The sequence below is a fragment of the Sipha flava genome, unplaced genomic scaffold, assembly GCF_003268045.1.
Source record: "Sipha flava isolate LNK unplaced genomic scaffold, YSA_version1 582_pilon_pilon, whole genome shotgun sequence".
Lineage (NCBI taxonomy): Eukaryota > Metazoa > Arthropoda > Insecta > Hemiptera > Aphididae > Sipha > Sipha flava.
Genome location: NW_020273561.1, coordinates 17,880 through 31,927, shown reverse-complemented (window position 1 = coordinate 31,927; position 14,048 = coordinate 17,880). Strand labels below are relative to the sequence as shown.

The following is a 14,048-nucleotide window of genomic DNA, read 5'->3' as shown; positions in this document are numbered from 1 at the left end:
TGTTTGATTCTCAACAGCTCCACAATGTTGGCCATCGGACATCCTCTTTGCTTTGAACTGTAAAAATCTTTTTCGTACACAATAACACTCGACGACATGGTATTATTGTCATTAACTGCGACTGCAGGCGATTCGTACTCTGTCCATGAATATTTTTTATTGTGCTTGTGATTCAGCTCAACGTTCAGTATTTTCAGTTCTTCATTAATACCTCGAAAATTCGAGTGTACTACGAAACACTGAATGGCGAAATGTAATTCGGAGAAGCATGAGCTCAAGTTTTGAATATAGTAAAGAAGAATGAACGTCGTCATTAAAAACGGTTTTTCGTGGTTGTTAAATATATTCCACAGTTTCAGACCGTTCACAGGCACGATAATTATCACAGAAAATATTATGGACGAGTACGAAAAACATTTAATACGATTCCAGGAGTCAGTGTCCATCGGTATGTAAATCTGAAAACTCTCTAAAGTAATCTTGTACTTTTTGTACTTATGTTTCATGTTGTAAAACACAATTAAGCTTGATATAACTGTACCCAATGCGGCCGCAGCGTTAGTCAACGCCGAGAAAGATATAGACAACACTTCGGACCAGTCGTCAAACTCGTGAGTTACCAACGGTATCATAGCCAAAGAGCACAGACCACTAACGAGTAATAATAATGTATACAGATTATGTTGTACACCGTTTTCATATGTTGAATCGAAGAACATCAATCCAACAAATCTCAAATTTGACATATCGGTAGTCCACGAACAATGTTTACGTGCCTTAACAATAAACACAAAACAAACATTATTACGAGACAAACAAATAGCAAAATAAATAACTATAAATGGGGGGGGGGGGGGTAACTTTTTCAAAATCATAAAAAGATAATACACATTCAAAAATAATAAAAATAAACTATTATTTAGAATTGGAACTTTATTAATTGTTGTTAGTTCTTAAAATTAAATTAAAATTAATCACATTTGTTTTATTATATATATGCTAATTTATAAATAAACATGAAGAACCTAATCTTGATAGTTTTTTTTTTTTTAGAGAGGTCATGAACCCCTGGATCCACTGGATATTGATGCTTGTAAATTGTTAAATAGTTTAAATATATTCTTAAAAAGCTAAACAGAAACAACGTTGAACTATTAACTTAATTAATTACTAAATACTTTTAAAAATGAATATATTTTGACGATAACAATTATATAAGTACCTCCGAATCTGCTCATTTAAATATCTCACAACAGAGAAGAAATATAATAAATATAAAAATAAATTTTCTATAAATTAATAAAAAATTAAACAATATCATTGTAATTTGAGGACGGGTAAAGTGCAATTTCGCATTATGGTTTAAACCGAATACTTAACTAAACGTTTAATTTTGACCACAACAATGGTTTTATAAATATACATTGTTCCTCATAAAAAATTAAGCATTGGTTATTATTTTTATTGGTTATAAAATATGAATATTATAACATAGTTAAATATTTTGTTTATCCATCAAGAATACAACACATATTATTTATCATACAGACACGTCAATTTAAGGAACGTCAAAAATAATGATTCAACAATGTAGAACCTTCATATTGTATGGTCCAATTAATGTTTAGTACATACAGATAATCAACTTAGAAACCAATTTGTAGTATAAATTATGATCAAACAAATATTAATAATTCTAATTTTATTTCAATGACGAGATTCGTTATGTTTTCATAGTATTTATAGAATTAACATTTTTCATTACATATTAAATAAAATAGTCTTAGTCACTTATCGAACATTTTTCTGAAATACAGAATGATTTTTTAAGCACTCTCACACTTGCCTTACACTTAAATTATGCATTTTTTCAAATTCTGATTTTTGGAAAATGTAAGTGTACTACAAGACTACATTTTTCAATATATACAGTTTTTGTTTCTCTTATGCAGTATCATATGGTAATGTCAAATTTTGTTTTTCAAATAGCAATTCCATATTTCTGCAAATATATTTCTATAATCTTAATTATTATCTGGAATCGTAGACATTGTCAACATTTTGGCCAGTACCTTCGGAATTATTTAAATTTAAAGTTGCGTATGAAAAGTATAAATAAATTATTTAAAATAATTAGTATATTGATGTTTTATTTTGTAGAATACGTGTACTGTGACAAGCATTTGGATTAAATTTGAGTTATCTCGTAAGATGAGCTTTAATTCCAGTAATTTTTCAAATGCAATGACTCTTTATTATTTACAATAGTGACGTTTTCGATACCTAGCGACTTATTCAAACCTTTTCACTTATCCTGTATGTGGTAATTTTTCATTTTAATTATTAAAACTCTTTTCAACACTTTTCCACAAGACTGATTTATTGCAATCTTTTAACATCATTTATTATATTCTTTACAATACCAAAAATTGTGTTTAGCATTAAAGCGGTCATCAATAACAAGATAATATTTAGTTTTATTTTAGTAATCTGTAAACGTAGCATTCGAGATATTACGACGTGAAAAAGGATAACAAGCACCACCAGCAATGAATATGTTTTTAGTTTCATTATCATAATATATGATTGAATATAACCATCGGAACAGAAAATGGTAAGTGATTGAATTGTAGATTGAATTTTTTTAAGAATGTTGCAATACTATCATATGCTATACTATCCATGTAATTTCTCTTATTAACTTGTATCTAAGGATGAAAATATGTGTATATTTGATGAAGAGTGTTTCTGTAATAATTATCATCAAATACATCTTAACAGGTTATTGAGGTGCACCTATACCAGGGGTCGGGAACCCGCGGCTCTTTGGATAAATGTCAATGTATCGAGATTCGTAAATTATAAATTATATTATACCTGCGTTATTATAGTGATAATAATTCTGAATTTCTTAATAACGATTTTCAGGTAAAAATAAATCAATATTTTAACTTTAACATGGGTCGGGAATGTTTTCGTTTTTATTTATTAATCTTATCGCACTATTAGTTTTTTTTTTTTTTTTTTTTTTTTATTAAACAAATGCCTCGGCGACTAGGGCCATTGGCTACAAGTAATTACATATTATTTACATTAAAAAGAGGGATATTGAATATATATATAGATATAGTGACAAGTAGTTCAAATTAATAAATAGGACTGTGTCTAGATTTAACATTAATACATTACAAGAGGGTATACAATACATTTAAAGAAAATATTATTCTAAACATTTTAAATTTTTTTATGAAGTTCTGTGTCTCTGAGGAATTTTAGAACATTGGTTGTATCGATGTTAAGGTTTTCAGCAATATGGTGGGTTAGATTATATTTTTGACGTTGTAGTTCATACTTTCTGCAATCGTTGATGATGTGTTTAACTGTCATAGGATCGTTGCAGGTAGGGCATATAGGTGGGTCTTCTTTCTTCATTAGGAAAGCATGAGTTAATCTGGTATGGCCTATTCTGAGCCTATTGATGACTACTTCTTCTTTCCTTGTGAGTGTGTTGTTAGGCCAAGGGAGAATATGATTTTTAATTTCATTTAATTTAGTATTAGATGATTTCCATTCATTTTGCCAGATATTGAGGATTGTTTTTTTAATTATTTGTTTGATGTCGGCAATTGAATACACTTGACATTGGATTGCATTTGGTGACACGATGGCCTCTTTAGCAAGTTTATCAGCTCTTTCATTTCCACTGATATTTGTATGGCTTGGTATCCAGATTATTTGTATGATGATGTTTTCTTTTTGTAATGTATATATTTGGTTCTGGATTCACTATTAGTTTTATTGTGTATAATATACATATATAGACAGAACACACACATACATATTATATTATAATATACATGTATGTGTTCTATTTATTAAACTCGACTATCATTATTCGGTAGAATACAAAATTATATTGGTCGATACGTGAGCACGGTCCTCGTCAGGTCAATTTAATCAGTGCGACGTTGTTCAGTATTTTTTTTTTTGTGCTTTTTTCCATTAGGTATTTCTATAAACTTCAAGATTTTTACAAACAAAAAACGTAAAATTGAAGAGGAAATAGAGGATTTAGAAATGAGTGGACTGATGCTTATGCATTTGTACAGAATACCATGGGACAACCAAAATGTCTCATTTGTGACGAAAACTTCAAAAACAATAAAAAATCGATAATTAAACGTCATTTTTTATCTAAACACGATTCTTTTGGTAAAACGTACCTAGCTGTAAATGAAAGAAAAACAGCAGTGGCCGAATTGATTTATAAATCTCAACAATCGATAACTAAATTTAATAACTGGTTGCAGTCAGCGTATAATTTGGCTGCAGCTAGTTTTGTTGTATCTCACAAAATCATGAAATCTAGAAAACCGTTCACTGATGGAGAATATATTAAAATATATTTTATTGGTATGTCCGAACATCTCTTTTTTTTAATTCAAAAAATAAAACAGAAATAATAAATAAAATAAAGGATATTTCGTTATCGGCAACTACTATTCGTGATAGAGCTGTTAGAATGGCTGAAAATGTCACAGAACAACAGTTTTCCGATTTGAAGTCATCTCACCTGTATTTTCCTTAGCTTGTGAAGAATCATGTGACGTAAAAACATCGCACAACTCACTTTAATGGGACAGTATGTTTCATCTACGGGTGTTCATGAAGAATTACTGGGTTTACTACCGCTCAAAGGCCAAACTCGAAGAGAGGACATTTGGTGTTAGGTTAACCTTTTTTTTTTTTTGTAAACCGCTACACAGGAAGGGAAGTAGGTTTTTCCATTACTGTCTCTTTCTGATTACGGTCTGAAACTGTGGAATATATTTAACAACCACGAAAAACCGTTTTTAATGACGACGTTCATTCTTCTTTACTATATTCAAAACTTGAGCTCATGCTTTAGTGTTAGTAGATCAGCAGTTTGATCAAAGAGACATCATCCTCGAAAACCGAAGTAACTCACTTCACCGTATCAGTGAGATACATCGAGCATACGACGCACTGCAGTATCCTTTAATGTTTTGTTGGGGGGATTATGGGTATGCAATCAATATACCACAACGCGATCCAAAAACCAAGTTACCGCTTAAAAAAACTGTCTCTGCATCAAGTTTTTACTCATTTAAAATAATGGTCAGAGAAGGGGAAGACAACTATTTAGTTAATTATCGTTCTCTTTTCAGTCAATATTTGGTAGATGAATACGCCAAAATTGAAACTGAAAGACTAAATTACATCAAAAACAATCAAGCCAAATTGCGTGCAGATAGTTATATTCATTTAAAAGATGCGATTGGACGACGAGACATAGAAGCTAATCAGTTAGGCCAAATGGTTATACTCCCGTCAAATTTTACTGGTGGGCCAAGGTACATGCACGAAAGAACACAAGATGCTATGACCTACGTTAGACATAACGGTCGTCCTGACCTTTTTATTACTTTTACATGTAATCCTCGCTGGGACGAGATAAAAGAGCTCTTACTTCCCGGTCAAAGATCATATGATCGACATGATATAATTGCAAGAGTGTTTCGGTTAAAAGTCAAAAAGACCATGAACTTATTGACAAAAGGTAAAATATTCAGAGAAGTGAGATGCTATATGTATTCAACAGAATATCAAACTGTAGAGAGGTTCAGGTAATTGTAAGCTATAACTTATCGAATAGGTTATGATAATAACTAAATTAATATGTATAAAATATTATTTCAAAAATCTGAATTAATTTAAATTTCAATAGATTTAACAAAATTTAATCTTGGCAGGTTACATACATTTATATACTTAAACCCGGCAACGACGGGTAATTCAGCTTGTAATAATATATAAATGCAAATTAAACAAAGGATAACTAAATAAATGAAATAAATAAATAAATAAATAAATGAAATGTGTGGCCCACACGGCACACACCAAATAATAAATATAATAAATAATCTACGGCCCACACGGCACGCAAATACAAATAATTTAAATACAATACGTGGCCCACATGGCGCACGGAAAATAAATGTATAAATAAAAAAAATATCAAATAAATACAATAATGTGGTAGGTGCCTATGTCGGCCAATGCAAAACAAAATAATATAAATAAATTATGCCAATGTCAGCTACTAACAGTGTATAAATAAACGATGCCTATGTCGGCCAATGCAATATAAATTAAATAATACAATAATATAAATAAATAACGTGCCTACGACGGCTAGGCCCGTCGGCCTTTAAACACAAATGAACAAATATGGTCGACCAATACTCACTTGTGACTATGTTGAAATGGCTGATTCCATCCACGCGACCGCACCAACCCTGTGATTAGACAATTGCCTATGACGGCACACCGCCGTCATTGATTTTTTATCAATAAAAAATAAATCACAGAATTGGTACGTGCGACCACTCAAGCACAGTCACCAACGAAAACACTGGAACGGTCCACAGCCCTGGACAATGAAACAATGTACGAAAACCACGTCAATCACAAAACGAAAATGACTCTACTCAACAAAAACGTGGTTTGAATGAAAATGGCTGCGGACGTACGAACACTTGAAAACGAAAACGAAATTTGATGTGCACTCCACGAAGACACGTAAACGAGTCGGTGCCGACGACATTTACCACGAAGGCTTTGGCCGCCGGACACCACAATGAAGATAAAAGGCCTCAGTGCCACCACACAAAACTGAAAAACACTCGAAATTGATGAACTTTGTGGCACTGAGAGCATGACTTAAACTTTTACAAAAACATAACCGACAGTTTTATTTGAAAACGTGCAATAACAATCATCTTCGTGCGATGATAGCAACGCGATTACGTACCCGGCCGGTCGCACACGGAGGCTTATCGCCGCTGACGGCAACAGCCGCAGGTACGCAATGCATCGCACGAAAATGATAACACGAACAAACCACAAATAACAATATTAACACGAACAGTATCTTTTGAAGATCCAAAACCGTGTAAGAACGAACCAGGATAAATGTTTACGCCTTCTAGAAAAAGTTTCTTGCGGAAAATACCGACATGCGAGAATCACCGCCAGCAAGAATGAAATTTCGTCTTATTTCAATTTCTTTCAATTTCGTACGTGTTCTCCGCCACGTCTTCGTACGTTCGCGATTTCTTCCTGCATAAAGTTCAACACCCGGTCCCACAGTTCTCTGCTGACGTGTAACATGGACTCCGACACGTAGTGCTCTCCCCGCAGCTTCAGTTCTACTTTCAGCCAGAGCACCGTCGTCGTACCCTTGTTCCACAACCATCGTACTTCGGTCGTCAACATCAAGTCCACTCCGGGGTCGCCTGTCTCTTCCGTTTCGGCGTCCGCTTTGCCGACGACCGATTGGTAGCCGAGGCTCAGATCGGCCGAGGCTTCGGCGTCCGCTGTGCTGACGTCCGAATGGAGGCCATGGTGCAGAGCGGTCGAGGCAGTGAGGTCCTCTGTGATGACGACCGCGTGATGGCCGTGATGCAGAGCGGCCGAGGCAGTGACTTCCTCTGTGATGTCGACCGATTGGTGGACGTGGTGCAGTGTGGCCGAGGCAGTGGGCTCTCCACCGGCTAGTCGGTCGATCGTTGACAACCAACACTTCTTGTGCATCACGCACTTGCACGCTGTGAAACGCGGACATTTCAAGTTATGATTAGAACACGATGTTTTTTGCTCGACTTGAGCACGCGCAAATTAAATGACGACGATAAAACAATATTCTTTTGGAAAACTTTCCATATCGAAACCTAATTTCTAGCCGTACGCATGTCCCGGAGCCTTACCGATGCATTTAACCATTTTGCGGATCCTGAACAAACATCGCTTTTTGCACACCGAACATTTCTTCGGCGTGTACATCTTCTCCTTCACCTGCACGTGGCCGGTCACAGTGCAGTAACGATTCGCCTCCGTACTGTTCATCGTCTTACGGTTCACTAATCACAACAAATCAAACTCGTAAACAATCAGATATGCTCCAGATATGTTTGTAATGAATGTGTTCGTGCGATCGATTCGTAATACGAAATATGGATCACCGTCGAAAATACAAGATTAATTCTGTAACCGAGGTATTAACAACCGTTTCCAACGGTAATGAGTAAAAGTTGATTGATTTTTGGAGAGTGCCTATGACGACGGCCAAGTAATATTATTTTTATAAAACACCGACGTCACATTACTTAGATTCTCGCGGGATTTCAAAATAAACCGTTCGTGTTACGTTAACATTAAAAATTCACCTGAATTTATGTGTTATAAAATAAAAAATTAATAAAGGCGGGTGTTTGACAGGCCCTGATTTAGTGAAATAGGGGCCCTGTGCACTATAAACTTTGGGGGCCTTTTTTAACAAAAAATGTAAAAAATAATAATAGGTACATATTTAACAATAAAAAGTTCAATTCATTTATTTAATTATAATAGACATTTTTTTCTTGTTTTTAATGCAAATTCAGCAATTATGTCTTCAAATGTTAACTGTTTAGTAACATCATGGTTGATTGCCAGTAATGATAAAGAGTCCAGTTTTTCTTGTGTTAAAGTAGAGCGCATTCGATTTTTTATACGTTTGAGTACAGAGAATGAACGTTCACTACTACAATTCGTGCACGGCATTGATAAATATATTTGTAATATAATGTCCAAGTTGGGAAAAGTATGGCGAATATTCATTCTTCGAATATATTTCAAACAATAATGAGGATCTTGAAAAAAATTATTACCGAGAAATGACTTTTTCAACTCTTGAAACTGAATAATTTCACATTCAAAATTATCAGAATCTAAATCATCTGAATATGTATCCAATATATTTTTAGAACATTTTTGTATTTCTGATCTGTCCATATCTTTAAAGAGAAAACCAAATTTTTTTTCTAATTCTTCATAAGCATTGTTTCTTTTTCTCAATTCAGCAATTAATTTGTCACATATTACATAATGAGTGTTGTAAATGAAATTTTCTTCGGCAGATAAACTTATAGCTGGATTATTCGGTTCATCTAAACACTTACTTCTAGTATGTTGTTTTTTTCTTTTTGATGTATAATCAGGCAATACATTTAAATTAATTGATTCCTTTTTATAGTTTTGAAAATTATTTCTTACGTCATTAATAAATGCAATTAATGAAGTATACAATGGAACAATAGAAGATAAATTTGTAGTAGATACTTGAATATCCATGCTAACTTTGTTAATTCTTTGAAGAATTTCATGCCAGATAATGGTCATGATACCAGTTTCCTTTTGTTTAAGCTTTGCGTAAAGTGTTTTGGCTTCATATTGCGTTGTTAAATTTTGATTATCATCACTATAAATGTTTGATAGTGCAGTCAATATTTCGTTATATCCCAACCGTAGAGCTTTAACTGCATTAGCGTCAGCTGACCAACGAGTGTTGGATGTTGATTTCAATGTTAATGGAGTTTTATTACATTTTAACTGCTCTTTTAATAAATCCCATCTGCGAGGAGATGAAGAAAAAAAAACATAAAGCGATTGTATCACTCCAAAATAATTTACAACTTCTAAACAAGACTCAACTGCTGAAATACCAACCAAGTTTAGGGAATGAGCAGCACAGGGAACATATTCTGCTTTAGGAGAGAGTTTTTTAATTCGTGCTTGCAGCCCTGAATATTTTCCCGACATGTTTGACGCGTTGTCATATGATTGCCCAATACAATTGTTGATGCTAATATTCAGTTCTTTTAAAAGAGAAACTATATGGGTTGTTAACGATTCTGCAGTATGGCTATATATATTTTGAAATTTAATAAATCGTTCTAATACTTCACCTTCTTTATTAACATATCTTAAGATATATGACAGTTGGTCAACATGAGCTATATCAGGCGTAGAGTCAACTATAAGGCCAAAATATTTTACTTTTTTAATTTCTGTCACAATATGGTTTAAAACTTTAGATGCCATTTGATCAACTATTTTTCGTACAGTAAATGAAGATATGTAATTTACATTTCCTGAGCCTTTATTTCCAAACTGAGAAAGATGATTTTCAAGGAAAGGATCAAATTTACTTATCAGTTCTAAAATACCAAGAAAATTGCCATTATGATCAGAATTCAGTTTCTCATCATCACCAAAAAATGGCAATCCTCGAATTGAAATAAATTTGATAGCTTCAATAACTCTTTTTAAAACATTTCTCCAATATTCGACTTCTTTATTGTGTTGTAATACTATTTCCTGATCAATTCGTTTCAAGGTGGATGCACGAATTGATAAAGTACATACAGCATTTCTATGTTCCATAGAGTTTTCGTGTTCAGCAAGACGTTTTGAAATATGCACCCAATCATCTAAACCAGATTGGCAGAGCTGTCTTTTATCATTAGAAATAGAATTAAAAAGTTTACAAACATAACAAATCAATTTTGCACACTCTTCTGAATATACTAGCCATTGTCTATTAATTTTTTGTTGGTTTTTAGTAGTATAATAAAAGTGAGAAGCATTAAGTGATCGCCAATTTCCATATAAAAATTTTTTTGAATTCTCAATTCTATCCATATTTTGCTTTGGAGGATTTAAAATAAAGTATTTTCTAAAACTGTCTTTTAAAATGTTCGGCCAGAGACTAATATTAGTCGAATATAAGCTATAGTCTTCATATTCTACATTAACACTATCAACTTCATCAACTATTAAAATATAAAATAAATGGTAAGTAAAATTATAACAAATTTTATTTATAAAATAAAAAATATTTAAAAAAAGAACATAAAAATGTACGTTTAAAACACTAATTGCAAAATAATAAACCATACATGCACTATTCAATAATAATAATACAAACCATACATGCACAATTCAATAACAATTATTATAATGCAAATTAAAGTGAACTTACAATTAATTGAGGCTGTTTTATTCTCATAACATATAATAATTTATACTGAATTTGTATTTTTCAATAAACATATAAGACATATTCTATATGTCAATAAATTATATACACAAAAAGAAATCTATTAGTATTTAGTACACAACAATAATAATACAACTTCAAATAAACAAATAACATGACAAACATTACACAATAACATACATTTAACCAAATATTATATTAGAATAATTGTGTTAGATTAATTATAAATTGTTAAAACACATTTTTATCATTCATAAGATACAACAACAAATAAAATAAAAACCATTAAAACAATTAAAGTAAAAATAATTAATCACAATACATGTATCTAATAAGATATGACAAGGAACATAAATTTATTAGGTAATTTAATGGTAATTGATTATGACTAAAGTATAGTATGTATGAGTTTTAGTTAACTTACAACTTGCTAATTTATTTTTATTTTCATTATTTGAATTATTAACAATGCCATCTCCAATCTCGACAGTCTCGACAGTCTCATCAGGTTCACTAATATTTTCAACATTGACATCTATGATACCTATACCCAAAATTAAATAAATTTACTAACATGTAATAGGTAGTTAACATATTAAATATAATAGACATATAAAGTAGTACACTCACAGGTATTTTTATTGTCATTTGCATCATCTGTTAGTGCTTCAGCTTCAGGATCATTGATACTGATCGATACATCAAGATCTGCATAAATTATTATTTTTTGTTTATCTGTACACATAAATAGTTTGTTTATGAATCATGAAATATCATTATGATTACCTTCTGGTCCTTCTGTTTTATTTTTGGGCACCACAGTTTCAGAGGAAGAGCAGTTAACAAATTTTGATAGTGAACCGCTTAACTTTTTGTTTTCTTCACGTTTGTTTTTCAACTTTCTTTTTTCATATCCAGAAGCATATTTTCTTTTGGATGACATTATAAATAATAAATAACCACAATAAATCACAGACTTAAAAGTCTTAGTTTTTGGTAAGTGGTTTTTATTGTTTATAAACATTATTACCATTGATAATATCATTGAGTATTATTAGTATTATCACTGACCGATAACTCATCGACTGATATAACTATCGATGGCTTATTAGTGATTAGTGTAAACCGTATGAAAACTACGCATGCTGCGGCCTCCTTAAATAGGTTATAGTTACTACTTACTAAATCTTATTAAAAATATCTTTTATTTATGGTAGCAAAGTATAGAATAGGAAGGCCGAAGGGGCCCTTCAAATTTGGGGGCCCTGTGCTAGTGCACCGCCTGCACATGCATAAATCAGGGCCTGGTGTTTGATGAAAATATCAAAAGAAAGGAAGATCGTGGGTAAACACATTGAGGGGAATACCCAGACAATCGTATTTAGACGAGCGAATGGGCTTCAAGTCACACCAGCATCTGAAAAATACGGCGCGAGATAGAAAACACTGGTGTTTACCACAAGACCTCGCCTTTAGAAACTAATAAAAAAAATAAATAAATAAAATATTTGTATCTCCATACAAATAAAACCTAAATATTAAACTGAAAAATTGATATAGATATAACGTATAATAATATATAATTTAATGAAGTATGGTATTTTGCCTTGTTTTTATAAATATCTTTATAGTTGATATAGTTGAACATATTTTTATCAAAATTATTGTAGTGATGATAAACTTTGAAATTGATTTATGAACTTATATATATGAAATTGTACATGTATATTGAATATTCTTGATACATATAGGTACATGAGTTAATTTACAATAATGTCTTGAATAAGATAATATTATAAAATATTCTTTAAAGACATTGACCGAGCAACATATATTGAAAAGTAAAAGAAAAACATTTATTGTAGATTTTGCAACAACTGTGAAATCGACATTAGCTATAGCTAAAGACTTACTGATGAACCATAAATTTAAGTTTATACTAACATATAAATTTAGTCAAGACGCTATTGAATTATTCTTTGGTTTTATACGTGGCAAATTTGGTCGTAATAATAACCCAAATTGTCTGGAGTTTAAGAATGCATTGAAGAGTATCTTATTGCATAATTCCATCAAAATGAGTTCAGGAAATTGTACATTATTATTACCAAATGAAGATTCAATTTTTGCAATTAAATAGAATTATAAAAAATATAAAGAACAAAATGAAGAGATTGATTATTATTCATTAGCGGAACGAAGTAACAATATATGTCTTAACTCTATAACTGAAAATGTTTTGTACTATATCAGCGGATTTGTAGTAAAAATGGTTTTACCAAGTTTGAAGTGTGAATACTGTATGCGAGCTATTATAGATGTTCCCTGTGGTCAAGATTATTCATACTATAATACAGAAGATATTAAATCTATAAAAAGATTTACTAATATTAAACAAAAAGGTGGACTTAAACTAGCTTCTGACAGTGTGTACAAAACGATTAAATTAACTGAAACTTTGTTTAAATCATTAATTATCGAAAAAAAAATCTATTTGCTAAAAATATAGACCAGAAAATAATGGTTTATGTCCAAAATGAATTAGCAACATCTTCAACATTATTTAAAGAGTGTAATGATTGTTGGGATTCATGTGATTTATTTTCAAAACCACACAAAATAGATTTAATAAATCAAATAACCAGAGTATACCTCAAGATACGACTACATGCTTATAGTAAAATATTGACATCTTCTATTGCAAAATTAGGTTGTAAAAGACATAAACTGACAAAGACTATTTTATTTTATAATATGTAAAACTGATAACTATTTAATTATTTTTATTTGTTTATTTATTTTATTATTATTATATTAACATAAAATTATATAAATTTCAACTTCAAACTTATCAGTTGTCACTTGTGTACTGTACTACTGTAGTCTGTGTATTGTGTAATGACTGTTATGTGTATCGTGTGTGGTGTATCTGTATTATTCATAGACATATTAATATGTCTATGGTATTAAAGTAAAATTATGTCATCAATATATATGAAAACTGATAAGGTATTCCGTCCTTATTTAAAATGGCGACTGTTGGCCTCAATGAAATATATCGTAAATTACGAAATAATAACTTCTATGCTACGGAATCGATGCATTACAGCTATGCTAAACAATAAATGGAGTAGATGGAGAAATC

General features: G+C 31.5%; 1 protein-coding gene across 1 annotated transcript; it reads right to left on the bottom strand.

Moving 5' to 3' along the window:
• Positions 1-11,271: 11,271 nt before the first annotated feature.
• Positions 11,272-12,191, bottom strand: LOC112691241. Its single transcript, XM_025565397.1, has 3 exons — positions 11,690-12,191; positions 11,534-11,611; positions 11,272-11,447 (listed from the first exon to the last, which is right to left on the bottom strand). The coding sequence occupies exons 1-3, from the start codon at positions 11,946-11,948 to the stop codon at positions 11,272-11,274; spliced, it is 513 nt and encodes a 170-aa protein (XP_025421182.1). The 5' UTR covers positions 11,949-12,191.
• Positions 12,192-14,048: the final 1,857 nt, after the last annotated feature.

Bases quoted from the DNA above. Each gene is read 5' to 3' on its own strand.
- LOC112691241 (XM_025565397.1), bottom strand. From the start codon at position 11,948: ATGATATTATCAATGGTAATAATGTTTATAAACAATAAAAACCACTTA. The intron at 11,612-11,689 runs GTAATCATAATG...TAATTTATGCAG, and splicing joins TAAAACAGAAGGACCAGAAG to ATCTTGATGTATCGATCAGT. The intron at 11,448-11,533 runs GTGAGTGTACTA...TTTTGGGTATAG, and splicing joins AAATGACAATAAAAATACCT to GTATCATAGATGTCAATGTT.